Source organism: Rhinolophus ferrumequinum, chromosome 4 (assembly GCF_004115265.2).
Source record: "Rhinolophus ferrumequinum isolate MPI-CBG mRhiFer1 chromosome 4, mRhiFer1_v1.p, whole genome shotgun sequence".
Classification (NCBI taxonomy): domain Eukaryota; kingdom Metazoa; phylum Chordata; class Mammalia; order Chiroptera; family Rhinolophidae; genus Rhinolophus; species Rhinolophus ferrumequinum.
In genome coordinates, this window is record NC_046287.1 from 85,364,367 (window position 1) to 85,390,272 (window position 25,906).

The 25,906-nt window shown below is 43.8% G+C and overlaps 2 protein-coding genes across 7 annotated transcripts in view; one reads left to right on the forward strand and one right to left on the reverse strand.

The window, feature by feature from the left end:
* Positions 1-3,223: 3,223 nt before the first annotated feature.
* On the forward strand, positions 3,224-22,316 carry SLC25A15 (solute carrier family 25 member 15). Of its 4 annotated transcripts, none has more exons than XM_033104396.1 (7): positions 3,224-3,324; positions 8,498-8,622; positions 11,156-11,414; positions 15,738-15,875; positions 17,418-17,587; positions 18,624-18,782; positions 20,000-22,316. In XM_033104396.1, exons 2-7 carry the CDS (start codon positions 8,568-8,570, stop codon positions 20,122-20,124), a joined length of 906 nt encoding a protein of 301 aa, XP_032960287.1. In that variant the 5' UTR covers positions 3,224-3,324; positions 8,498-8,567; the 3' UTR covers positions 20,125-22,316. The 4 variants fall into 4 exon arrangements, with proteins under 4 accessions (XP_032960287.1, XP_032960285.1, XP_032960288.1 ...); XM_033104394.1 differs by lacking the exon at positions 3,224-3,324 and adding an exon at positions 5,706-5,843; XM_033104397.1 differs by lacking the exon at positions 3,224-3,324 and adding an exon at positions 6,076-6,182.
* Positions 20,250-25,906, reverse strand: part of LOC117021351 (phosphatidylinositol 3,4,5-trisphosphate 3-phosphatase TPTE2-like) — a 38,943-nt gene continuing 33,286 nt past the window's right edge. For all 3 annotated transcript variants that reach the window (XM_033104393.1, XM_033104392.1, XM_033104391.1), the window contains one exon: positions 20,250-24,688. In XM_033104393.1, the coding sequence (XP_032960284.1) occupies positions 24,580-24,688 (109 nt within the window). In that variant the 3' untranslated portion in view covers positions 20,250-24,579. The remainder of the gene's footprint in view (positions 24,689-25,906) is intronic.

Consider the following 25,906-nt stretch of genomic DNA (forward strand, 5'->3'; position numbering starts at 1 on the left):
CTCCTCTCTCAGCAGCCCCTGCCTTATGTTTCAGCCAGCGAGACTGCCATATTTCCCAAATGTGCTGCCCTGCTTCATACCTCCATGGCTCTGCACCTACCATTTCCTTGGACAGAAATGCTTGGTCTGTCTGGAGTGAGCAAGTGTCATGTTTTCTGGCTGTTGAGCATTGTTTAAAAACCCTGCCTGTGTTCCGGGGAATTTCCTAACAAACGAGTCCTACCTCTCTAAGACAGAAGCCAGAAATTCCAGCCCCGTTTGCAGATCAAGGTACAGGCAGGTGACCAGGGCTGCATCCATCAGCTGCGCCGGCATGAAATATCAGTTTGAAAATGAGCAATACAAGGTAGTGGGCATGGCATGGAAGTGACGTATCAGACTAAGCTGGTAAGGAAGTACCCAGCTTTGGAAGAGCAGTGGCTATGAAGCCAAGTCCTTAGCACAAAAGGGACAGTGGTGAGGACTGTACCATCCAGAGCTCTGCAGGAGCTGCAGCCAAGATTTCTGTGGTTGACTTTTCTGCAGTGGGCTTGTTTCAAGAAGTCCTTCAGGGAGCCCAGTTTCCTCATTCAGCAATCATGAGCATCACCCAATGTCCTTTTAATCCACCCCTTTTGTGCTCCATCAGCCAGAGTCATACCATGTTTCCCTGAAAATAAGCCCGGGTCTTATATTAAGGTGTGCTCCAAAAGACACATTAGGGCTTATGTTCAGGGGATGTCATCCTGAAAAATCACGCTAGGGCTTATTTTCCACTTAGGTCTCATTTTCGGGGAAACACGGTATGCCAACAGACTAAGAGCCCTGACTTTCATCCTCTTAAAAAAGGGCCATGTGCTTTTTCAAGGTCCACCCTGATATGGGGGTCTCTGGGGGGCCTCCCTTGAAAACCTCTTTTCCGTCCTTTCCCCACACCCTTCTCTGGGAGGCTACACTACCACACCCCTCTTGCCATGTGCCCTCCCCAAATTGCAATTGTTTGTTTCTTCCTCTTCTACTTGGACTGAGGGTTCTTTGAGGCTACCCATTGACTCTTTCATTTCTGTATTTCCAGCACTTACTTTGAGCCGACAGAGCCTACTACATGATCAGTGCTACATGAAAGTTTGTTATTGAAAGGAAGCAGTGATCTGATTTGCTTAGGGGAACCAGAGTTCAGGAAAAGGCATTTGAGGTGGCTGTGGCTAATATGTGCCTTGGTCGATAGCAGGGATTTAAACAGGCCAAATTGGTTGGGATCATCCAGTCCATATTGTCTTTAGTTGCGCTGTTGTGGCTGCCTCGATGTCCTGAATCGATTCAAAAGGTTTTCCTTTCATGGTCATTGTGATTTTGGGGAAGAGCTAGAAATCGCATGGTGCCAGATCCAGTGAATAAGGTGGATGAGGACACACCATAGTGTTTTTATTTGACAGAAATTGTCATACCAGAAGCGATGTGTGACATGGAGTATTGTCATGATGGAGGATGAAGTAAAGACACTCACAGAAGAGGACTTCCAGAACTGCTTCAGAAAGTGGCAAGAACGATGGGATAAGTCTGTTCAAAGCGAGGGGGTTATTTTGTGGGGGATTAACGGCAATGTGTCTTTTACCATAATAAATTTTTTAAAATTTAAACATTCACTGTCTTTTTCGATCACACCTTATAATCTGTTTAAAAGTGATTATGAGACAGGTTAGGTAACATGTTGTTAGGTAGACAGGAAGGTCCCTGGTAGAATAAACAAGAGATAGCCATATCCTAAAACTCCATGTTCTGAAATGGCTCATTCACCTCAGGAAAAAATGTAACGGCGCCTTAAGGTTAATAAATTATCTCATAAATCCCTTCTGGCTGGACAAATGGAATAGATCTGATAGATAGGAATGAGTTATTTTGTTAATCCCTTCAGCATGGGCAAACAGAGCAAACCTGATAGACAAATTCCATTAGAAGGCACCAGCTCCCTTCTCCAAGCAGGCAAGGGAAGATATAAAAATAAGAGCTTTTGCCTCAGTCACTGGGCATCTCATTTGGGACCCCACCCCCCACCCCCACCCCCCCACCCCACTTTGGAACTGTTAAATTAACCAATCCTAGAACTTTATACTTCCAGATTTCTTTTTGTGTTCATAATAAACATACTGATAGTTGGGCATTCTGTTACTTACAGCCAAATATATCCTAAAGCATATGATTTAAGAAAACAATTTTTAAAATTATGGCACAGTATTTCCTCTTATTGAAGATCCATTAAATTTTAACAATTTATGGGCATTTCCCCTAATTCTTTGCTATTATAAATTATATAAAATTATAAAATATTAAAATTAATATAAAATATTAAAATTATATAAATATTATAAATTATATAATTACTTAAAAAACATATATTTTACAAATTCAAACCTAAGGCTCATGAAATACTCACCTCAGCTATTAAAAAGCTGCCAAGGAAAAGACAAATAAAAAAAGGTGGGTAAAAGTTACAAATTTCTAGCTATAAGAAATAAATACTAGAGATGTAATGTACAACATGATGGCTATAGCTAACACTGCTATATAATATATAGGAAAACTGTTAAGAGAGTAAATCCAAAGAATTTTCATCACAAGGTGAATTTCTTTTCCTTTTAATTCTTTTTACTGTATCTATGTGAAAAGATGGATGTTAGCTGAACCTACTGTGGTAATCATTTCACAATATGTGTAAATCAAACCATCATGCTGTATGCCTTAAACTTCTACAGTGATGTACGTCAATTATTTCTCAACAAAACTGGAAAACAAACAGAAATTGCCTCCCTTTAAAATACCGTCCTATTAACTCTTTTATGGGGTACAAATTACCCCCTTATTCCATGTAAACAGAAATCCAAATCTGTGTTTATTTCCAATTAAAACTCTACCTGATTCTGAAAAAACGATTTGAGGGAGTTTTCGATGAAAATTATATCAGAAGCCAAGAATATTCAATAGTTGAAATTGTGTAATAAAAGCATTTTTCCTTCTTTCACATTAATTAAAAGTACCCTTGAATTAGAGATAATTTATGTTTTTGAATTATTTGCGACTCCAATTAACACTTTGTTATAACACACCCACATGGTATCAGGGCCAAAATCCTTTAAGTGGTGAAATTATTTCTCCTTTTAGTATCATTAACCAGTGTATTGTGAAATTCTGTTGACCTAGAAAGCCTCCCTTTTCCATGTAGCCATTCTGTCTGTCCTCTCACCTCTGACATACGTCACATCTGCCGCTTCATCACAGGGCCAGCTGTACTAATGTCCCTGGATTTTGGAATCCCAAGTGCAACAAACAGCTACCTGGAGCAAAGAGGTCAGTGCATTGACTTGTCTGGTTTTTTGAACCCAGGTCTGAAATGCTATTGGGTTGATCTATCTACATTGAGAGCCATGATTAATCTAAAATTCTGTTCTCAAGAGGCCGTCAGATTCCTGGGGAATTACCCTTAGAACAAACTTTGCATGGTCACTTTCATGATTCAATGCCAATCAATCAGTTCTCTGAGCTCCTGTGAGATGTTAAGGTTTTTGACATCTGTATATTTGTTTCTCTATTCCTAAAACAGAGATAGCAGAAAGAGCCACTGCTGTGAAGAATTTTAGAGGGAGATTTATTCCAGGAGAAAGAACGTCTAGTTCCTGCAAACTTTTTGCTTTTAAGAGGAAGCATTCTAGAAGGCATTCCTATATAGCATAGTGGTTAAGAATATGAATTTTGTTGAACAACTAGAATTGAACAAGAACTAGAATTGGACAGAACTTTGATGCGTCCCAACTCTTCCCTTAGTACCTGTACAACACTGGGCAAGTGACTTGACCCCTCTAACTTAGCCTGTTTCTTCCCCAGCATCATTCATGCCAGCCATGAGGATACAGCAAGCAAGACAGCAAGTGGAGGAAAAACAAATGAGACTTTGTGCAAAAAAGGCAACCCCTATAGGTTAGGGGTTAAAAATTTACATGAAAGTTTCCTGCTTACTTCTTAGTTTACAGAATAAATTGAGGCTGAGGTTTGTTGAGAGGCGAGGGAGAGAAGAAATGTATAAGCTTGGTGAGATTGATGATAGTTTGGAACAACCCTTGTGAGGGTCAGAGAGGAAGGGGCTAAAGGGAGACAAGACAAAGTAGGGGGTGTTAATCTGCAGTAGCACATGGTGGATTGCTCCCGGAGCAGAGGGGTTCAAAGGAGATGCAGTATGGTGATAGCTGGGGTTTCAAAAGGTTAAAAGACTCACTAAAGGTCACAGATTTTTATGTAGGCGTCTTGGCTCCAAATCCAGAGCTCCTTCTAATCTATAACAGGAGATATGGGTCTGTCCTTAATTAACTTTCTTTTGGCCCTCATTTTTCGAGTTTGCAAAAGCTACCAGACCAGGTGATGTTAAAAGTCCCTCAGTTCTCTAGGATTTGTAACTGGTGGTTCTGCTCCTGGATCTGCTTCCCACAAATTATGTTACATGTTACTCTGGGCAAGTCATTGAAATGCCCTGGCTTGTTTCTGTAATTAAATTATGCTCCAGAAGCTTGAGTTCTCAAGTGCTGATCCTGTAAAAACAGCCTTTGTGCTGTTTTGATGCATGCCCCAATTCATCAGTAGCTCTGGGGCCTTCAAGCACCTCCCTCAGGGAAGTCTATTCAGTTGTGTGTTCACCTGAAGTACTCACACAAGTCACGTCAAATATTTAAGCCACTGGCTTGCACCAAAAATCACTTAACTACATTGGCAAGAGTCTAATACCATATCCAAACAGGGCAGAAAGTTATAAAAGAAAATGATACCATGTTGTAAGGAAGAAAACATGGTGTAGAAAAGAAGCATAAACCAAAGTAGTCCCAAGGCCATGACGAAATGTTACACTGAGTAGCTGCCAGGGACAGACCAAGACCCTTGACACTGAGTAGGTGTTAGCTCTGTGTCTTAGGGCCCTAGAGAAAATTCCTTTACTCCTGGTATACAACAGATTCCTTGAGTAGTGCTCTTTTAAAAAAAAAAAAATTCAATGTACTTTAAAAAATTCTTTTTTAAATACGGTTGACAGTCAATATTATTTTATATTAGTTTCCGTTGTACAGTATAGTGGTTAGGTATTTACATAATTTATGCAGTGATTCCCCGCAATTAATCCACTACTCACCTGGCATTATACATAGTAGTGTTTTTTAATAAACCGCCAGAGAGCCACAGACATAGCCTGAAATATGAGAGAGGTGGACTAAGAGTTACATTTTTCATCAGTGGGGATAGATTTCCTTGGGGGAGGTAGAATCGGAAACGTTTGGGGGATTTTTTAACCGGCAATAAGCATATCTAGTTTTCATCACTTCCTTTCCAGTATTTTGTACTTAATTATAATGGAAAATTAGGGCCTTGATCCCAGTTCTAGCAAGGTTAACCAGCCTAAAGACTTTTGTCTGTCCTCCTAACATTCTACACCCCCAGGCCCCGCCTTGAGGTCTAACTAGAGTCAGCCTCACGGGGGCCTCGGGGAACCTAGGGGAAAGAAAGCAATTCGGAGGCCGGGGCCCTTCGCGCCGCAGCCCCGGCAGCCCCGGCAGCCCCGGCGGGCCCTGCGGCTCCGGGCGCCCGGCAGCCCCGCGGCCTGTGCGCGCTGCGCTCCCGCCGCACCACGCCGACTTCCGTTTGCGGGCCGTCGCCCGCCCCAGCCGCGGGGGCGCTGTCGAGCCCGGCGGGGCTCCCGGGGGCGGGGCGGAGGCCAACCTGCGGCCCGCGGCCCATGGCCCACGTGGGGGTTAAGCGGCCGCCCCTGCCTCGGAGGCAGAGACAAGCACAGGCAGCGGAGCCCGAGCTGGACGCAGCCTGCCGGCGCGGCGGTGAGAGCAGCCCCAGCCCGGCGCTCGCGGGTTGCAGGGGATCGGCCGGGAGGGAGAAGCGGGCGGCCCTGGGTGTCCGGGCGGAGTGACCTTCCCGGGCAGCTGGGGAAGCGGCCAGCACGCGGCACACGTGCCCAGGGACCCGCGGGCGCCCGTCGCCCGGGAGCTGCCCTGGGGATTGGCAGAGACTCTCGAGCTGCGTGGCCTCTTTTCCGCAGTAACCACTTGCAGGGAAATGTTGCCATCCCTTGCCCTCTTCTCGTGTCATCTAGTCTCCGGGCCGTCTGTGCCCGAGCCCTGGGGAGGACGGAGGCGCTAATGAATGGAAGACTCATGCAGGTTGCTGGGCGGTCAGGGAGCCGGTTCAGAGCCGGGAAGAGAAAGTTGGAATTCGTCTCCTTAAACTGCCCCTGGTGCGGACGAGGATCCCGAGATCCCGGGGAGGAGCGCCTTGCTCGCTGCTTAGTGGCAAGGCTGGTTTTCGTCCCTACGCCCTTCTGCCCTAGCTCTAGTAATGCCCTAGCTCTAGTAACTGCTGGCGGGCGGCCTCCTAGCGCGCCACCTTTAGCCTGAAGCTAGACTCTTCCCGTAGCAGCCTGTTACCTGGTGGACAATGCAGCCTCATGGATTCTCCTATAAGAAAAATTAATTACCCCAGAGAACAATTAAGATGTATGGTTAGCTCTGTTGTCTCTCTCCTGAAGTCGACCCTGTGTTTTAAAAGGGGGGTAAAGAGACGCTGAAAGGATTGTTTTTACATCCAGGTGGCTCTGAAGGTCACGAATCAGTTTTAACTCACCGCGATCAGTCTTGCTTCCCCCAAGCCATGTCTCTTTCAAACCAAAGCTATGCATAATTTGAATCAATTGCCCACACTTTGAGTTAATCTGTTAATTCCCATCACTGTGTACTATCCTAATAGTTCTACAAGCAGTTATTTGTAGGATTTGATGTGTTTTAAGTTTGGCTTACCTGAAGGGGTGGGAGTCACAGTGATGACACAGAAGAAAGGCGCAGCAGATCTTACTAAGAAAACGTCCACACGAAAAAGAGGACCACAGAGAGGCCATACTGGACGTGCCCTGTGTGCCTCCTTGATGCACAACCACAGTTCACCTTCCTCTGGCCTCAAATTTCCATCTGCAAAAGGAGGAGGTTAGATTAGGACCTTGATATCCTTCAACAGATATCACCAATTTATGAACCTCAGTAATTGGTACTGCCTCTCCAGGCCTAGCAGTAACGTTAAATTGTTGTCTTGTGCTTCAACGTTAGTTGCTTTAAATACTGTGCTTTTGTTGTTGTTAGTTTTAAATGTTTTTGTAAAGAATGTAAGATTCTTCATGTGTGGTCATTGGCAACATGATTCAATTGGTTAAAAAAACTAATTGGTGGCTAAAATTTTCCACTACATTTAGGATGACGGTGGTGTTCATCAGCGATCCAGCCTGCCCACCCTGTCCTCTGAGAGGCAGCCTGACTAGGGTCACACAGGTCTTCAGTGTAATGTGCAATAAAAACTGTCCCTTGTCGTTCGCAGAAAAGTCACTTACATAGTTTGAAAAGCATACAGACTCGGTTGCTGAGTTGGTTACTTTAATCTTCTATGTTAATCTTCCTTTTTCTAAGTCCATGCCTCAGCAATAGTTGATTTTTGTCTAAAGGTAGAGGAGAGGCTCTAGTTTTTACAAACTTCTTAGGGCTCCAGCCGACACCTACTGAATCAAGATTTCCAGGAGTGAAGCTTAGTTTCTTTGAATATTTAACAGGTGCCCAGGTGGTTCTTATCAGCAAATCTGGAACACAAAGGACCTGGTGTTGCTTCTGGAGATGTGCTTGGTGGTCAGGCATTATTGGCAAGTCAGGACTGGCAGCATTTCTGGTCCCACCTGAGGCCTATTAGAATCTGCATTTCAACAAGATCCCCAGGTGATTTGTGTGCATATTAGCGTTGAGAAAGTCTGGAGGGGACTAAGGACAACAGTGATGTTTGGTGCTGTGCTTGGTAGCTGTTCTAAGGACTCTCGATGCATGGTGACAGTTCATCATCACATCTGTCCCACATAGTATTTATAATTGCCTTTGTATTATAATGAGAATACCTTTATTATTTACCTTGTATAGATGGGGACCTCCAGCTTTAGGGGGCCACCCTATTGGTGGCAGAATAGGCATTTCAACCCAGGCAGAGCTCCTGTTTCTTTCCAGGCCAGCTGTTTTGTGACCTCTTCTTAGGGACTCAGCACAGGCTTGCTGTCTGAGTTTAGAACTGAGCCTGGTGGACTGATGGTTCAACTTAGGCCTCTGAAAAACTAGTTTGAGGTGGCTTGGGATATCTGTGGCTGGCCTCCCTTATGGTGGCATTTGTTTCTAAGGGTTTCAGAAAGGTTGGTTCGAGTGCCCCCCACCAGTGGCTGTAGCACTGATTACTCAAGGAGAGTTTTGATCTGTGAGCTTTTTGTACGGAGGTGGGGGAACAGGGACAAAGGGAGGCCAATCACTAAGTTGCACTGACACCTTGAGTCCACTCCCTTTGGTTAACGTAGAGCTAATATCCTGGCTCCTAGAAATTCAGGTCCATTAACCAGTCAGCAGGCCTAGAAAAAGGGAGGCAGCAGAAGCCCGGCTGATGGTGAACTCTTGTCTCCACCCAGGGGTATGAGGTGCTCGTCATAAGCTCCAAGGAATTGCCTTTCACAGAGCCCAGCAGAAGAGTGGGCGAACATGAAGTCCAATCCTGCCATACAAGCTGCCATTGACCTCACGGCAGGGGCCGCAGGTAATCCCTGAGAAAACCCATCCTCTCCTCCTCAAGTACCTTCTACAAGTGAGAGCGAGGGAAAGCGTGGGGAAAATAATACCTTTGTCGCCCCAGAAGCAAGATGCTTTAACTTGAAATGAATCCATGTAATAGAAGTGTAGTATTGGGTTCCTAGTACAGGAGAAGGTAGTTTCCCAGTTGATAGCTGGAAAACATCACAGCTCCAAGCTGAAGGCCCTTGTCCATTGTCACACAGCTGGGATTTGCAGGTAACTTGGGATTCCACTCCAAGCCCGGCAGTCTTCACAGCCCTTGCAGTACAAAAACAACAGTGCCGTCTCTCTAAGGAATTCCAGTGCCTTTCCTCACCACTGCTGGGGAAAGAATGGAGGGCATCCTTTAGCATTGTCTTTGGTAACTGACGTTCACTGTGTCTTAAAGCCCTGCAAGGAACCGTGAGGCCCTAGCATTTGCTGGGGAATGGTGGGCTGGGCTTAGGGCTGAGCCCCTCGGCACATTGTGGCCCCACGGGGCACAGGTAAGTGCTCCCAGGCAGTGCTTGCAACACACAGGCCACGCTTTTTCTAAAGATCACCTTTGCTCAGCCTGACGCAAAGGACAGAATGGGAAGTGCATGGCTGGTAACTGGTTCTCCAGATTCCTGTGTTATGTTAGGGCTGGAGAAGGCACTCAAATGCTCAGACTTTCCAGATGAAAACCCTGTTTTACCCTTGCCTCCCACACCAATTCTTATAATGAGTTGCAGCTCCCAGGAGTGGGAGCTGAGGGGTAGGTTGTCCCCTGTCCTCTTATCCAGTAGGACCTCGTAGGTCAACAGATCAAGTACAATCAGAGCGCCGCCTCCTCTCATCCTGTCTTTCGCTTCATTGTAAGAAAGGAATTGCTGTTCAGAGAATAGACTACTTTCCCATGAACCCAATGTCGGCCAAGGTAGGCAAATGAGGAAGGCTAGAGACACGGCTTTGCAGACACTGATAAGAAGTGCAGGGCAAAGGCTCTGGCTCCCAGGTTAGCCGCCAAGGAGTGTCCCGCCTGAGGAGAAGGGGAAGCTAAGGGCTGCCTCGGTTCCACCCCAGTGGCCTCTTGCCTGCTGTGTGCTTTGGGTCAGCCCCTCACCCTGCTGTGGGAGTGAGCTGTACCCCACCCTCCACACATCCACGCTCCCTTCAGACATTAACATGGAAACAATGGGACCATTTGGTATCAGCAGTAGGCGGATATTTAGCCCCATGAGAAATTTTCAGCTTTTGGAATTAAATATCTGCCTTCAGTCAGTCTATCAAAGATGTCAGCTCTGTTGTGATAGAATTGAAAAGCTTACCTTTTCCTAGAAAGCCATTTGTGTGGACAGGTATGTGGGTGCCACATTTGTAATTTACAGTACATTTTAAATCTGTAAATGACAGCAGTGTTGTTGTAAGGCAGTTGCTGGTAACTGCCTTTTTATAATGGTATGAACATGTGTGGGGCTCTTATAACTGCTAGCATTTACTTTTCCTGACAACGTGGGTAGGCATTTCTTCCTGCGTATGTTTGACCCCCTTTGCCCTCTTCATCCTCCCCACCCCCTTTCCCTCTGGTAACCTTCATTCTGTTGTCTTTGTGAGTTTGTTTCTTAAGTATTTTGTGTAAGCCTTCTTTTTAGTGTTGATGAGGCTTTAATAACTTCATCCAGTGGTTATGTTTCCTGACTCAAGCAGAGGACATCTGAGATACATATGGTGTCCTCGCGGGTCCCAGGGAAGGTGGAAACACTAGCCCGTGGCAGTTCCAAAACTTCTGACCCAGTCCAGGTTCTGGGGACGTTACAGAGTGGTTTTAGGTCTTTTTCTCACGTTCAGAATTTTTCTTGAAGTAATCTAATGCTAGTTAGATTCGCTGTATTTCTCTTACAGTATAAAAGCAAATAAATAGATGATTGTTGCTAAGCAAAGGTATGTTTCAGTCCATTCACTATCTCAATACAAATCATTCATTGGTAGTATCCAAATAAGAGGCTTTTCTAGAGGGTCAAATATTTAACATTTCAGGGATTAATTAGCCACTCAGTTTTCTTTATCTATTGCTTTGTTATTTTTCTGCTAGTCATCAGGCAAAGAGGAGTGATTAACTCTTCCCAGACTTTCCCTCCCTTTTTATATGGCTACACACACACACACAGACACAGTAACTGCTATTAACCACTTGTTTGTGGAGGATACAGCAGAGCCAAGCTTTAAGCCCAGGTTTCTCTGACCCCATCGCCAATGCTGCTAAACACATGCCACACCTTTGCATCTGGTGGCTTTGAACGTGGAGCACACGTCTGTCCCTCTACTGTGTGAGCTTCAGGGCTGGAGCTGGGTGCTGGGCACATACGTTGTTTATTAGACTGGGCTAGAAGATTTGGGGGGGCAGGAGGTCAAAATGAACTGAAGCAGAGGTCAGCACTGGGGTGGCTGCCTGTCCCTCATTTCCATGGGTTATCAAGGCTGCATTCTAAAACACAGCCATAGACTCGTGCTGGAGAAGACTTCTGTCCTGGTTGCAGGGGGCACAGCATGTGTTCTGACTGGGCAGCCCTTCGACACGATGAAAGTGAAGATGCAGACATTCCCCGACCTGTACAGGGGCCTCACCGACTGCTGCCTGAAGACGTACTCCCAGGTGGGCTTCCGGGGATTCTACAAGGGGACCAGCCCAGCGCTCATCGCCAACATCGCCGAGAACTCTGTCCTCTTCATGTGCTACGGCTTCTGCCAACAGGTGGTGCGGAAAGTGGTGGGATTGGACCGGCAGGCAAAGCTGAGGTGAGCTGAGGACACTGACACTTTCTTCATTTGTTAAAAAATAGCAACAACCCTGTTATATAGTCAAGATTTTTATGATACTTTACGGGGAAGAATGTTTCCTTTTCAAAAAATAATTTCTTCCTGATGATGAATATGTTGCCATTGTATTGAAATACACAGTTGCATTACACAAAGGGAGAATTGCCCACGCACCCGGAAAAGGAGGCACCCTCACCGTCGGCATTCTTCAGGAGAGTGCTTCTCAGATGCTGATGGTGGTGCCACTTTTCTGGGGTGGGCAGAAGTGCTGGACAGAAACTACAGAGCAACTTGTGACCCAAGGTTTAAGTTCTACTCAGCACAATACAGAGTCCTGGAAGAGGTCGCCTGAACCCAGTAGGTTTGAGGAGAAACTTGGAAGTTTAGGAGGGGTCAGAAGCATCTGAGAAAATACAGGTGAACGTACTGTTTTCTTTGGCCGAGTCTGGCCTGAACATCAATCAGACTTTGGCCTGTCATCCTTGGGTATTTATTATACGGAGACTAAAAGGAATTCACCGGGATGTTTAGCCATGCCTTTTTTGAACACTGACTTATTTTTCAAATCATTTAAAACTATTCCATCAGCTTTGTAGTTGCAAAGGACAGTCTTTTTGGTTGTTTTGGTAGGAATTTGAAATCCTATTGCAACTACAGGTCTTACATAACTAAAGTAGGTTCCCTTTGTACAGAAATGTACTCTGGACGTGCCTAGAGATCTAAAGATATGCCCTTGTGTACGCAAGAATTCTGTCTTGATGGGGAGAATCTGTTGTTTAAAGGCTTGGGACTGGATGAGCTCACTCAGAGAGACAGTGTCTATGGAGGGCTGAGCACTGATCCTAGGACCCTCCAGCACAGAGCGGGTCAGGAAAAAGAGGAAGGGAAGAAATCAGCAGGAGACGACCAGGACAGTGAGGTTTCCCAGGAGAGAGACTGACAGGAACAGTCTGTTGTGACTGTAGGTGGGCCCACCCATGGGAGAGACTGTTCTGAGGGCACCTGGTGTGTGAGTTCCAGCGTCCTTAGAGAAGGACCCACTGGGGAGAAGACGGGAAATGGTGAGCAACCATGGGAGATTTTGGAGGAGTCCTGCAGGAAAGAAACCCTCCTATTTCCCTTGGCCTCACCCTTCACTCTCCTCTTTTGTGAACTCGCATTCTTCTTCTTTTTCATCCTGTAGAACAGTGTTTGCTTGTCACCTGTTGGGGAAATGCCGCCTTGGTGTTTACAAAGCTCTGCCGTGTATGTTACATGTCTGGTTGCTCCAGCTTGGATTTTGGGCAAGTAGGGATGGCCTCAGAACGCTTTTTATTTAAAGCATAGTGACAAATATACCAAAGTATTAATAGTGCCTGTTTTGGAGAGGTGGGACTATGAGTAACTTTTTTCCTCCTCTCCATGTTTTGTATGTTACTAGGTGTCTTAATTCTGGCTGCTATAACAAAATACCATTGACTGCCTGGCTTAAACAACAAACATTTGTTTCTCACCGTTCTGGAGGCTGGGAAGTCCAAGATCAAGGTGGCAACTGATTCAGAGTCTGGTGGGGGCTCTCTCTCTAGTCCTGCGAAAGGAGCAAATCAGGTGTACTCTGTTTTATAGATGGGGAAATGAAGTGCAGATACTACATGCTCAAGATCACAGGTTAATGACAGAGAGCCAGGACTCAAGCCTGTGTCTTCCGAGCCCCCGTCCAGCAGTCTTTCCCTGAACACAGCTGGGGCTCTGGAATATTGTGTAGGGGTCGGATCTAGAGAAAAGATTAATAAGCAGAAGCAGTGAAAGGAAAGAACTGCTTGTGAGAACCTGTTGTGAATTTCTGCAGTAATACTGTAAATATTTGTTCTCGATTTGAACACTGCCCTGAATGGTGTCCTCCTTTGACCTTTGGCTGGATGGGGTCTTACATGCCAGGAGTGTTCAGGTACATGTTTGTCGAACGGGTGATAGTTGATTCTTACCAAATCCCATCCTACGCCTGTTGTCATTTCAATTCCAGCTCTAAACGCTTATACTTTAGGTGCAAGCTGGGGCCCATGGACCTCATTTAGTGCACTGGTAGGTGAAAGTATTTATTAGAAAGCCAAAGTCCACTGCAGATCTGATCTGGCCTTGTTGTTGCACCATAACAACACGCTTGGTGTTTGTTCAGGCAGGCGAGCCATTACTGCACCTTAGATTGAGTGGTCGGCTACATTTACTGATGCCACCTTTGTTCCAGCCATCTTGGCAAATGGGTTCATGACCCTAATTGCCTGTAGCCTGTCAGCAGGTTGACATAGAGTCCCCGAAGGAGGCCAAGTATGGACCTGCAAGCTGGCTGAAAGATAGCAGAAAGCATTTCAAGCTTTGGTTTTGACAACCAAGTTAAGCAGGAATGGAGTGGGAAGGAATGAGGTGAGCAGCGGACAGTTTTCACACGAGTGCCCGCACAGTTGTGTATCTCACTCTCCTCTGGAAAGGGTCCAATATCTTATTCTCTAAAACCAAAAAGAAGTCCATATTGCAAGCAGTGTCTTCCTCCAGAGTGAAAGCCAACTCCAAGCCAGCCTTCTGAGACCTGACACCTACCACACGTCCATCCGTGGCACCAAGGCCAGGCCACCAGGGGATATTGGGGCCAGGACTGGAGGCGGCCCTTGATTGTACACTAATGTTTGACATCTGTTTATGTAACTATTAGTTTATTGGAACTTTAGGACATCTGAATGTGGTAGGTCTGTTAAACTTTTGCTCAGAATTTGGAGAACAATTGTGAGGGGATCTCTGCCTGGGGCTGTCAGCGGAGGGGATTTCCCAAGGGGCGTTTGGGAATCTGGGAGTAGAGCTAGTAGTTTAGTAACAGCAGGATGCTGGCATTTAACGGGTGACCTCAGGGAACCAGTTGTCCTGCGGTGAGTGGCGCAGTCCTTCTGCCCAATGAGGGGTTGTTTCGCTCCATATGTGAGCTGTGCTCCCACGATGAAACGCTGTCTTGGGATTTGGAGAGGGTCTTCTTTTATGACTCCCATGAACTCTCAGGGAGGTCTTCCTGGTAATTTGTTTCTTAGACTTTCCTCCATATTCGTGAACTTGTATTGGATTCCAGTTTCACAGCCCTGCTGGTGACTGTGGCTGGTGGTACTGAATGGTTGTGAGACCAGGGGAGTACTTCTGGTTTTGTGTTTATGTGCATTCATTCCTCCACTTACATTTCCAGCGTAACCATTTTACCTACAGCTGCTGAGCTGGCTGACCCACATGGGCTTCCGCCTCTCCTCCAGCACCATCACACTGTGCCCTCTGCATCGTTGCGGAGGTCAGAAGGTCATCAGCTGAACTGGGGAATCTTTTTGGAATGAGCAACTTTTTGATTAACAGTTTATCCTGGATTTTCATCTGGGGCAGTTACATTACACGTCTGGTTGCTCCAGGTTGGATTTTGGGCAAGGAGGGATGGCCTCAGAACGCTTTTTATTTAAAGCATAGTGGCAAATATAGCAAAGTATTAATAGTGCCTGTTTTGGAGTTGAGTAGTGGGACTCTGAACAATTTTTTTCCTCCTCTACATGTTTTGTATGTTACTGGGTGTCTTAATTCTGGCTGCTATAACAAAATACCATTGACTGCCTGGCTTAAACAACAAACATTTGTTTCTCACCGCTCTGGAAGCTGGAAAATCCAAGATCAAAGTGGCAACTGATTCAGGGTCTGGTGGGGGCCCTCTGTCCGGTTTGCAGATGGACAGCTTGCTGTGTTCTGCATGGGAGAGGGAGGGAGGGAGGCAGAGAGAATGAGAGTGAACGAGCGCGCAAACTGGTTCTCTGTCTGCTCTCTTCTTAGAAGGGAACTAATCCCACGTAAGGGCTCCACCCTCAAGACTACATCTAAACCTGGTTACCTCCAAAAAGTACCCCCTTCAAATACCATCACATTGGGGTTAAGGCTTCAACATAGGAATTTGGGGATGAGACACACAAATATTTGGTCCGCAGCACTGTGACCAATAAAGAGAGCATGGATTTTGCAGTCAGGCAGACCTGAGTTTGAATCTCCTAGCTTTGCCACTTAGTAGCTGCGTGACTTTGAGCACATTATGTATCACCTTTAAGCGTCATTTTCCCCATATGGAAATTGGGGTGTTGCTGTCAGCTTCCCTGGGCTATGGCATCCATAGATGCAAGATCCTGTGGGCGCCCAGGAAGTGTTTCTCTCCGTTCATATTCGCTGTCCTCTAACGCTGAAGTGTTTCAGCATGGTGAGTGCTGAGTGAATGAGTAACAGGACAGGTAATTGGCCTCTTGTGCTGTGTCCTTTCAGTGATCTGCAGAATGCAGCTGCCGGTTCCTTCGCCTCTGCGTTTGCTGCACTGGTGCTCTGCCCCACTGAGCTTGTGAAGTGCCGGCTACAGACCATGTACGAAATGGAGACATCAGGAAAGATAGCCCAAAGCCAGAAGTAAGCATCCCGGGCGCTAACAGTAGGTCTCTGTTGCTTTAGTGTATTGAGTATTTTGTAATTTTATATTGTACTAAAATTAAGTGGCAGAGGAAAAAAACAGATTTATGTACTTCAAAATGTATTTCTGGAATATTTTCACCTACCAGTCAGAGGATAATTTTCTGAACAGACTGTCTGTGATGGTTGGACCCATCACCCCACCTGACAGATATTTAATACCCCACAGAGCTCCAAAAGTATAAATCTTTAGCACTTTTTATTGAAGTATGGATGCACAGAAATCGTTAGTGTGGGTTTCTATAAGTAGTCACAAAGCGAACATGCCTTTGTAACCAGTGGCCAGATTAAGAAATAAAACATTAACAGCTCCTAGAAAGTTGCCCTCATGTCCCTGGGAAGTAGTTTAAGGTATTTTTAAAGAAAGTTATTGTTAGCTTCAAAGGACTTAGGCAAATGGACACTTTGCACAAAAGTAAGTGTTGGTTGACTGTATTTTAGGTACAGCAGTGCCCACACAAGGGTATGTGGTAGTTTGGGGTTAAGACTTGGATTGGAAGGCTGACTGTGTCGAGTTGGATTCCTTTGTCACATTCTCATTAGAATGAGAGTGGTGTTGCTGGAAGGACCTGGCTAATGGATAATGCCTGAGAAGCCTTCTGAAGTCCTCAGACGGAGATAATCATTAAAAGCAGGTGGCCTTTACCACCTCAGGGCGTACCTTCATTGGTCCAAGCCTGGTCACCTGCTGAGAACAAAGGGAGAAGCTAGGGGTTCACCAAGCTGCGCCCAAGTATGTGGTTTGCTGGCGTCTGGCGCTCTTGTTCCAGGGACTAAGTCTTCCATGGCACACAGCATCAGGAAGAGGAGCCTAGAGGACAAGTGTCCTGCATTTGGCTGCTGCAGGACTCTGATCTGCTTGAAATAAAAATTCTGGCATACCTGCGTCTCCAAGAACCACAGTCTTAGTGTTTGCCTCTCAGGAATTGAAACTCAGTTCCTAGAATTTCTTTGGTCTTGCTTTCAAGTAACATTTACTCCCTTTGCACTCATTTCTCTGCACTCACACAAAACGACTCCTAAAACACCTGAACAGATTTCCTCAAAACACACATCTAAAGAAAGGTTGATGAAATAGGAATTGAGGGAAGTAAGGGACTGGGCAAATACAATACCATTTTTTTCTTGCTGAGTTTGGACTCTCCTTAGTGTAACTTCACTTATTCACTGTTGAAAAAATGGGCATTAGCTCCTTTACATCATGGATAATATGACTTCTAGAAATGTATGAATCCATTTAAGTAAAATTTCTTTACCATACAATAAATAGTTAAGGTGATGAAACTTGTTCTAATTTTATCTGTACTTCTCTGAGATATTTCCTTCCCCCACAAGCCTTTTCTTCTCAGAATTCTGGTTCTTCTCTTTCTGAAATGAGCTGCTTCCTTTCTAGAGTTTAATCAGCTCTGTGATTGGGTGCGATTGCGAGTGCTGTCCTTTCTCCCCTACCTGCCTTAACACTCTAGCTCTTTCTCCTCCCAGTACAGTTTGGTCTGTCGTGAAGAGTATCCTCAGAAAGGATGGCCCACTGGGCTTTTACCATGGACTCTCAAGCACTTTACTTCGAGAAGTACCGGGCTATTTCTTCTTCTTCGGCGGCTATGAACTGAGCCGATCGTTTTTTGCATCAGGGGGATCAAAAGATGAACTAGGTAAATAAATGGGTTTTCATTAGGTTTGATGGTGTCAGCTTTCCAATGGTGTGGTTGCTGCAGATTCCATGCACTCTGCGCCCCCTTGTGGCCAGTTGGCCTGGCACTGGGGTTTCCGGATGCCGGAAAGCTACGTGGCGCTGGCGATTGCTGGCACCTTCCTCTGGGTGGCGCTGGTGACTGCTGGCACCTTCCGCTGGGCTTGGTAATTTCCTCAGGACTGGCCGAAGCAGTACATCCCAAACTTCATTACTGCAATAACATTTGTTAATTTGTTCTGGCTCCATTTTAGGGGTGAGGAAAAACAGAAATTACTTTCCCTATGGGAAATCAGCAATATGTGGGTAAATCACCTATAAATCATCTTGCAATAAGCTTAAAGTTTGGTTATAAATCTTGATACTATTTTGAAAACAGTGAAAAGTGTAGTTCTTTCTAACTTATCCTATTTAGCTGCTTGACACAACATATCAGTGTTTGGCTCTCATGAGTGTGATTACTTTTTTCTTAAATACCTCCCGTCAGTGTTTTGGACCTCTTCTGGGCGTAGTCCAGCTCCCAGGCTTAACTGTTGCATTTAGGAAGACAACTTTGGTTTTTCATGGTAAAGGAAGAATCAGGGCTGTTAGGCATTAAAATATTAAAGTACTTCAGAGTGAGAAAGTTGAAGATACGACCTATGTTTCAATGGTCTCCAGTCTCATTCATCCTGGTAGGGCATTGCCATGTTCCCGGGGGCCTTCCAATTGTGTGTGGACCAGCCCTCAAGGACGGAGCAGGAGGGCCACAGCACCACAGTGACCAGCCTAAATATGACCCTCACTAGGGCTTCTGGTTCTGGCGAGATGAGGGGTAGACCCAGACGACCACACGGAACCTGTGCTCTTAGAGCTTTGGCGGTTGCCTCAGAGAACTGTGTTCCACAGCTTCAGCATTTGTATTTGCATCTACCTGCAGCCACTACTACCTTGACCTCTAGAAATGTCACATCAGCCGTTCTTGAGACAAAACACTGTTTGCTAATGTTCTTCTCTAGGCCCCGTCCCTTTGATGTTAAGTGGTGGAGTTGGTGGAATCTGCCTCTGGCTTGCTGTTTACCCAGTGGATTGTATCAAGTCCAGAATTCAAGTTCTTTCCATGTCTGGAAAACAGGCAGGATTTATTGGAACCTTTATAAGTGTTGTGAAAAACGAAGGTGAGTCTGCTAATTGCAGAAACAGGGTAGGTATGTATAGAGTGATTGGTCATTTCACTGCTAGTCTTGTCGAAGTTACGGATCATTGCTCTCGTCCCCCTGCCTCATAGCCCTTTCTAGCACTGTATATTAATCCATGTTGGTGGATTTGTTTCCAACCCCCGTTCTTTAGCTTACTTTCATTATTCTCAAGGATGTTTCAAGTTCTTATTCCTAACCGCTGTGCCAAGTACCTGTCAGGATTCTTTGTACTAAATAGCGTGGCGGGAATTATTAAAATATGGACTTTAACGGGACAGGTGTTTTAAAGTTAGCACCACTTGTTTTACATAATATAGATATTATCAGAAGATGACCCTAAGAGAACCACTAAGGGATTTAAAAGAATGTACAACATCCTTAATGCTAGGACTTCTAGAATTAGAAATACATTAAGCAACTTCTAAAGGTGATATTCTATCAATGTTTAGAGTTATGCAGAAGGATGAAGATTTCCTACTCAAGTTTTTGTAAAGTCAATTTTATGCTACTAGTGAGTAAAGATCTGCCCTTCTAGCATGTACTATACCTCTTAAAGCTTGGGATGTCAACCCCTCTGTCTTGATTTTAAAACAGAGCACAGTACCAGTATGCACAAAGTGTTTATATAGTATCCCAAATAGAGTACAGACACCTTGTATGTTACTAAATGTAACCCCTTTAAAGTTACATAACAATTTATAGTTTTACAAACTACTTATGAAGTACTTACCTCCTTTATCTAATTCCATCTTCATAACCACCCTGGGCAGCACTAGAAGTAGAAACGGGTCTCCGACTTCCGACTTCCATACCAGCACTGTTTCCTCTGGCCCGATGGCGTATGGCTCCTGCCCCCCTGGGGAAACTGCAAAGCAACTACGGCCTGTGGCTGCCTTCTGTTTGCCCACGTGAGGCTTAGCTCTGTCCGATCTATTTACTAGGAGTTAAACAGGCTTGAGATCGATGTATGCTTCCTGAGCATCACCCAACTTTTCTGGAAGACCTGATGTCCTGTTTCCATTAGTCTATTTAGTTCTATTAGTCAAGGGAAACCTGGAAATAAATCTTTTTGTCACTTGTTGGTTTTTAGTGCTATTGTCTGGATTTGCAAGTATAAAAATATCTATGCTATGCAGCTTTGTGGGATCTCTCTAAGGAAGGGAATCTCAGTCTTTGATCATTCTTTTGTCTTCTAGGAATAACAGCCTTATATTCTGGACTGAAACCTACCATGATTCGAGCGTTCCCTGCTAATGGGGCACTATTTTTAGCCTATGAATACAGCAGGAAGCTGATGATGAACCAGTTCGAAGCATACTGAAGAGTATTGGCAAACCTGGATCCAAGTACAAGCATAACTACAATTCATCTCAGGGTTTGATGGAGTACAAGACCAATGTGGAATTACTTTGATTTCGTGAGAATTTTGTTTTTGTCTTGTGTTCTTCTACCCTAAATCTTAAACTTTATGGAGGGACCTCTAGTCTACATCATATAATTTTTGCCCATAATTGTATTGAAATACAAAAGTTGCTGCTCTTGTCGTTGGTGGGACATCCAGGATAAGCCTCTGGCCCTCTGTACCTAATCTGAAAAGCTAAATATAGTTATATCAGGGATTTTGCATTAACCGGCGTATTTGGTTTGGAAGGTGATGTGTTGTGAGTGAAGGACAGTTTTGTTCCATGTTTAATCTCAGATCTCGCCAGAAGAACCTACAAGGTAACTTTGTGTGATGAAGATGGTTATAAACGATTACTTAACTCATTCTAGATGGAGGGTCTCTTTTAAAATCTGCTTAGCCCATGCACTATACCAAGTGGTTAAAGTTTTTAAAAAGGTTTCCTGTGGTGCTTGAAAACTAAAACACCATCTAGATTTTAAAGAGGAGAATATACCTGCATACCGGTATGGCTTCCATGTTCCTGATTTAAATTTCAGAGTATGCATCCTGGATTTTTCCAAGATGCTCTAATGTTAAAATAGTGCCATTCATTTTCTGGGTGGGATCATATTGTACTGACATATTGTTGGGTGTGGCCTAGAGTATCAGGCCCTTGGGAACAGCGTTGGCCTTCACCTGTGCCAACTTCCATTCTTCTCCTCTCCCAAAGAGCTTCCCCTCTGCTGGGCTCTAGGTAGAGGAAGGGGCTGAGGGGAGAGGGGTGTGCTGCTATGCTTTGTGAAGACCTTGTGGCTGATGACAGCCCTTAGCTTCTGTCTCTGGACAGGATTCCAGAGTATTCTGTCGGACCACTCACTCATTGCCTCCACCAATTGGAAACCCACCCAGGGAACAGAGTGCCAAAGCCAAGAGTAGCCCGTGTTCCCTCTCTGGTGACTGAGTTACAGTATTTGTGGATAGAATCCTCTCCTCAGAACTAGACAAAAACGTAGAGTTTGCACGACACAGTGAGGAATGTCAAGGCTGACCCACTCTCAAATGTATCTTGGAGTCCATAACTCCTCCCCATGCATTTACAGTGTTGGAGCCTCTTATATTTGGTACTGGCAATCAGTGAATTTTAATGATGACTTTATGTGGAGTGTGACTTTATAAAGCAATGAAACAAAAAATGTAATTTTTATTTAGCTATGTTGTACGTATGCACAAACCCCAGTTCCTCTGATTCCCACAGCCTTGGGGATGGGCAGCTGTTCTTTAGCCATTTGGTGTAAGAGTCCCTCTTGTCACCGCTAAAGGAAGCCTCCTCATTCCATGCTGCCCCAAAACTAGCAAGGGCTCTCTCCATAAAAAGTGTTCCTAAGCAGCCGACAGTGTTAATAACAGGCCACACCGTGTGTGTAGCCCTTCAGCAGAATATAAATCTTGTGTGAAACCTCCAGTCTCCTTAAGCTTTTTGTTCTCCGTGAAGCCTCTCTGGTAACTCCAGCCATATGCCAGAAGCAAGAGGGTCAGGAAAGTGAGGTGCTGACAAATGGGGGCTGCTGCAGACATTGAGGGAGGGGACGCCTGGTGTCGTGCTTGATGTGCCCCAGAGCTTTGGCTAGTCTTCCCTTTACTTTTTCTCTAAAAGCAATACATGTTTCTGCCTTACTTTTCTCTCCATACTTAAATGGCCCATAGCTACTGAGTGGTACTTCGTCTGAACAGGCCTGGAGTGAAGCAAAATAGAAAATGGCCCTCGCTTCCAGCAGGAAGTGAACTGCTTCAGAGTCCACGGCCCCCCTGCCTGGCGCCCCCGCCTGGCGCCGGTCTGCATGTCTCAGCCTTGTTGGCAGTGGGCCTTTTCACATGTCATCCTTTAAAGATTTAACTAAACATCTTCAATATAAACAGTCTGAGGCAACTATGAGTGAGTGGGAGTAAGGAATGGAAACCTAAGTCGGGAATTTATTGTTCATTCTCTTTGTTTAATTCATGGTTCAGTATTTGGGTATAATTTGTCCCATTTCAGATCTGTACTCCAGACAAAAATATAGTAACATGAAATACTGTGTTTAAAGAAATTCTAGTATTCTGTATCATTAAATTATTTGCCTAATATTTGAGCATATGAATTTTTGTTTTGGTTTTTAAGTGTTTTACATCCATGCTAGGAACCAACTGTCAGGAATGTTAAGAGTTATGTATAGTAATATTTCAAGGTGAAGGTTTTATTGAAATGAGCACTGTTTTTTTGTTAAGGGGTTTCTGATGTAAAATAACTTCACTGTAGGTAAACAGACAATAATACACGTTCTTTTTATATACCAGTTATTAGAATTTCTATCTCCCTCCACCAGGCTGTGGACGCGGTATGACTGATTTGACAGGATGTTGTTCTATTTTTAAAATAAACTTCCTGCTATTAAGTTTTGAATAATTCTATTCTAGGTTAGTAACTTTTGTTTAAGAAAACCAGTATCATTCTGATACGTAAGTTTTTCAAGTTGTTCAAGGAATTATTCCCATTGGATTCTAAGAAAGCAACCTCCAAGGAGGCCGTAAGAAGTTTCTATGAGAAACTCATAATTGCCAGAAATTCTGATGCATTTTGGAAGATTAGGGAAAGGAAACCCCAACTGTAATCTTATTTCAAAAATCAAGATTCTCATAAATTGGGGTTTCCTCCCCTTCTTATTGCCAGTAGTGAAAAAATTAAAGATAGATCTTACTCCTCAGTGAGCCAGCTAAGCATTTTTTTTTTCCCATTCAAATCTGCCACCTGATCTAACCTCTATGGATTATTGTGGTATGAATTTTAAAGGAAAAACTGTATAAGCTTTTCTGCAACCACACACGTGTCTGTAACACAAATTACAGGGAATAATATAGTCATAACTTGGAAGGAACTTGAGAGCATGTCCTCCAACAAGATCTTTTCCTCCAGGAGAGCCAGATTTGGGAGAGTAGAACGATAACTATTGTCAGAAAAGCAAATAAAACCTTCAGCTAGGCTGCTGCACTGGCAGCTGGGAGCCTTTGTGGGCTATTTGGAAGGAAAAGAAGAAAGCACCTGTACCCAGGCCACCTGCCGGGGTTGCACAGCTTTCCAAGTGACCGTGATGACAGCTCCAGTGGCTCAGAGCTCTACTCCCACTTGGGCACCTCCTAGTCCTTCTCCAATTAGAGTACTGCTTTAATTCCCCTTTAAAAGATACCCTGTGGTAAACTCCAGACATTCTCAGCTACAATCTGCGTAGTTAATGGTTAGTGTGCTGGTTACAACATTGCTTGGTTGGAGTGGTCTGCCCCAACCCCTAAACACAATTTCCCTTCACAAACCTTTTCCTTAGTGTGTGCTTTTTGCAGAGCAAGTATTTTTCAGGAGTGAATTTAGTGTGTTTTAGCAGAAGCACTGCTTCTCATTTGTTACTACCTTTATTTCCTGAAGAATTGGTTGAGACTGTTGAGAGCCTTGCCAATTAAAGGAAAAATCAAATAAGGATAATTTCAATAAAGGCAAAATAGAACTGTTTTCAAGGACAATTTTATGGCCTTAAGATACAGTAGCAGTGAAGGTACTTAAAATAAAATAGCACCTGGTACCAAAGAGAAAATGATTCCCTGTGGACACAGGACTAACCAGTGTTTATAATGAAAAGGTGACCTTCCTTCAGAGTTCCCCAAGCGTAGGTGAAGTTGGTTGTTAGTGGGGTTGGTGGATTTTAAAATAATAAATCTAGATTTCTCTAGGCAAGGATTTCCTTTGACTTCACTTGTGATGTTACACAAAAGCAGAAGTTACTAAAGATTCTTTATCCTTCATGTTTACCAAGATTCTCTTACCCTCCCCAATGTCTGTGTGTAACTGAGAAAAGCTTGTCACGCTTTTTGCAGTGCTTGGATTGCAAGAGAAAAGCGTGTGCTGGGGGATGGGCACTGTTGTGTGACCATTTCTCTGGGTTTAACAGTCTTTGCTGCCAATCTGATCTTTGTTAACAGTTTGTAAATCAAATGGAGGGAGAAAATAGAAATTACCTTTCTAAGCTGAAATTATAAATGTGAGACAAAGCAGGGAATAAATACTTGTCCAAAATTATGTAAGTCATGAAATAAACCCAGAGCACTGGGCGTAAATCACAATATTTAAATATCTCAATTATTTTGATATGAAACTATTACTTCAAAGTTCCTAAAAATGATAACTAATGCTTTTGTGGACTGTGTTTCCCTTGGACACAAGAACATATATACAAGAACATATGTACATATATAAAAATATAAGTATACCAGCAAGAAAATAGGTTTTGAATTTATAAATATGTGGCAGGGATTGGGAAGAACATGACTCTATCCTAGAAGGGGAGCTACACTTACTAGAGATACTAGCTACAACTTAATGTCATCAAAATAGATTTCCACCGCAAACTCTGGACGGTAAATGTTCCATGTTTTTGCTTTATGGGGATTATCCAACTCATTTCTTGAAAGATAAAGCCTAGAATAGAAAAAAAAAATCATTACATTTTAAGGATCAAAAAAGCCATGCACTTAAAAAAAAAAACAACAACCCCGAAACTAATATCGTATGTTAGCTATATTTTTAATAAAAATCTTAAAAAAGGAAAAAAAAAAAAGCCATGCGGTAGGGTACCCTTGGTAGAGCTTTAAAAAAGATTTGCGTTGCGGACTGTGGTTAGTCTTTGCCCCTTTTCTGTACCTAGTTAGCTTTCTATGAGCCAACGCTCCCACTTACTCCAGTGAAATGCAAAAAATCTTCATTAACAAACACACAGTAACAACATGTCACTGATTCTTTTAACATTGCCTTTTCATGGAATTAATGACATCTGGGTTTAATAAAATAAATTTGTATGTGTGACAGAAATCAGCCAGAGAAACTAGATGTGTATTTAAAAAAAACCCAGTAGTAAAATACTGAGTGTCTTCTAAGCAATGAAGTTGGCATTTTAGGCTGATTAACCATCTCATAACTAATAAAAACAGCTTTCCCAAGAAGTATAGGAATTTAAATGTTGGAGAAATCTTTAGAAACGTCAAAAAAAAAAGTGAGGAGAAAAGTGATCTAACGTGTTGCCTCACTAATAGGAATATGGGGTTTTAAAGGAAAACTTTGCGTCCTTTAGTAAGAACCAGTTCTGAGGGGTTCAACTTCAACCACCAGCTGAAGTTCCACTCAGCTGTATATTTGAGGAATTTTACTTGTTTAGTGAGTCAAAGTTCATTGTTTGTATACATCCAGGGAAAAAACTGGTAAAAATTTTTCATCCAATCCACCGTTCACTCTGTGTGCATTTTGGGTGTAGGTCAGAAGTTCAATTTACTGTTGCCTTACTGGACTTGAGGTATGATTAGATGCAGTTCAGATTTGAAAAATAGGTTAGGGTTTATGTAACGAGAGCTATCGATTCTTGCCATGTAAAATCACAACCACTTCTTCAAACCTCACCTGCATGAGTTTTTGAATATTATTTTTCCTTTTGTATTGGATGGTATGATGATGCCAATAACCTCAGATTTCTAGCACCACAGAACAAATACTTAAAAATGGAGAGCTTCAAGACTCAGGAAGGAGTTTCCAGATATGGTAGAAGATTGTTTGGAATAATAATCTTCAAATCGATTACTTTTTAAAAAATGGTTCCCAATTTAGTTACTAGAAACCATTTTTAAATGGGAGACTGCTAATAATTTT

What these genes read in the sequence shown, in the direction of transcription:
- SLC25A15 (XM_033104396.1), top strand. Translation starts at nt 8,568, where the DNA reads ATGAAGTCCAATCCTGCCATACAAGCTGCCATTGACCTCACGGCAGGG. An exon ending in AAGATAGCCCAAAGCCAGAA is followed by an intron (nt 15,876 to 17,417) that starts GTAAGCATCCCG and finishes TTCTCCTCCCAG; the next exon opens with TACAGTTTGGTCTGTCGTGA. An exon ending in GGGATCAAAAGATGAACTAG is followed by an intron (nt 17,588 to 18,623) that starts GTAAATAAATGG and finishes GTTCTTCTCTAG; the next exon opens with GCCCCGTCCCTTTGATGTTA.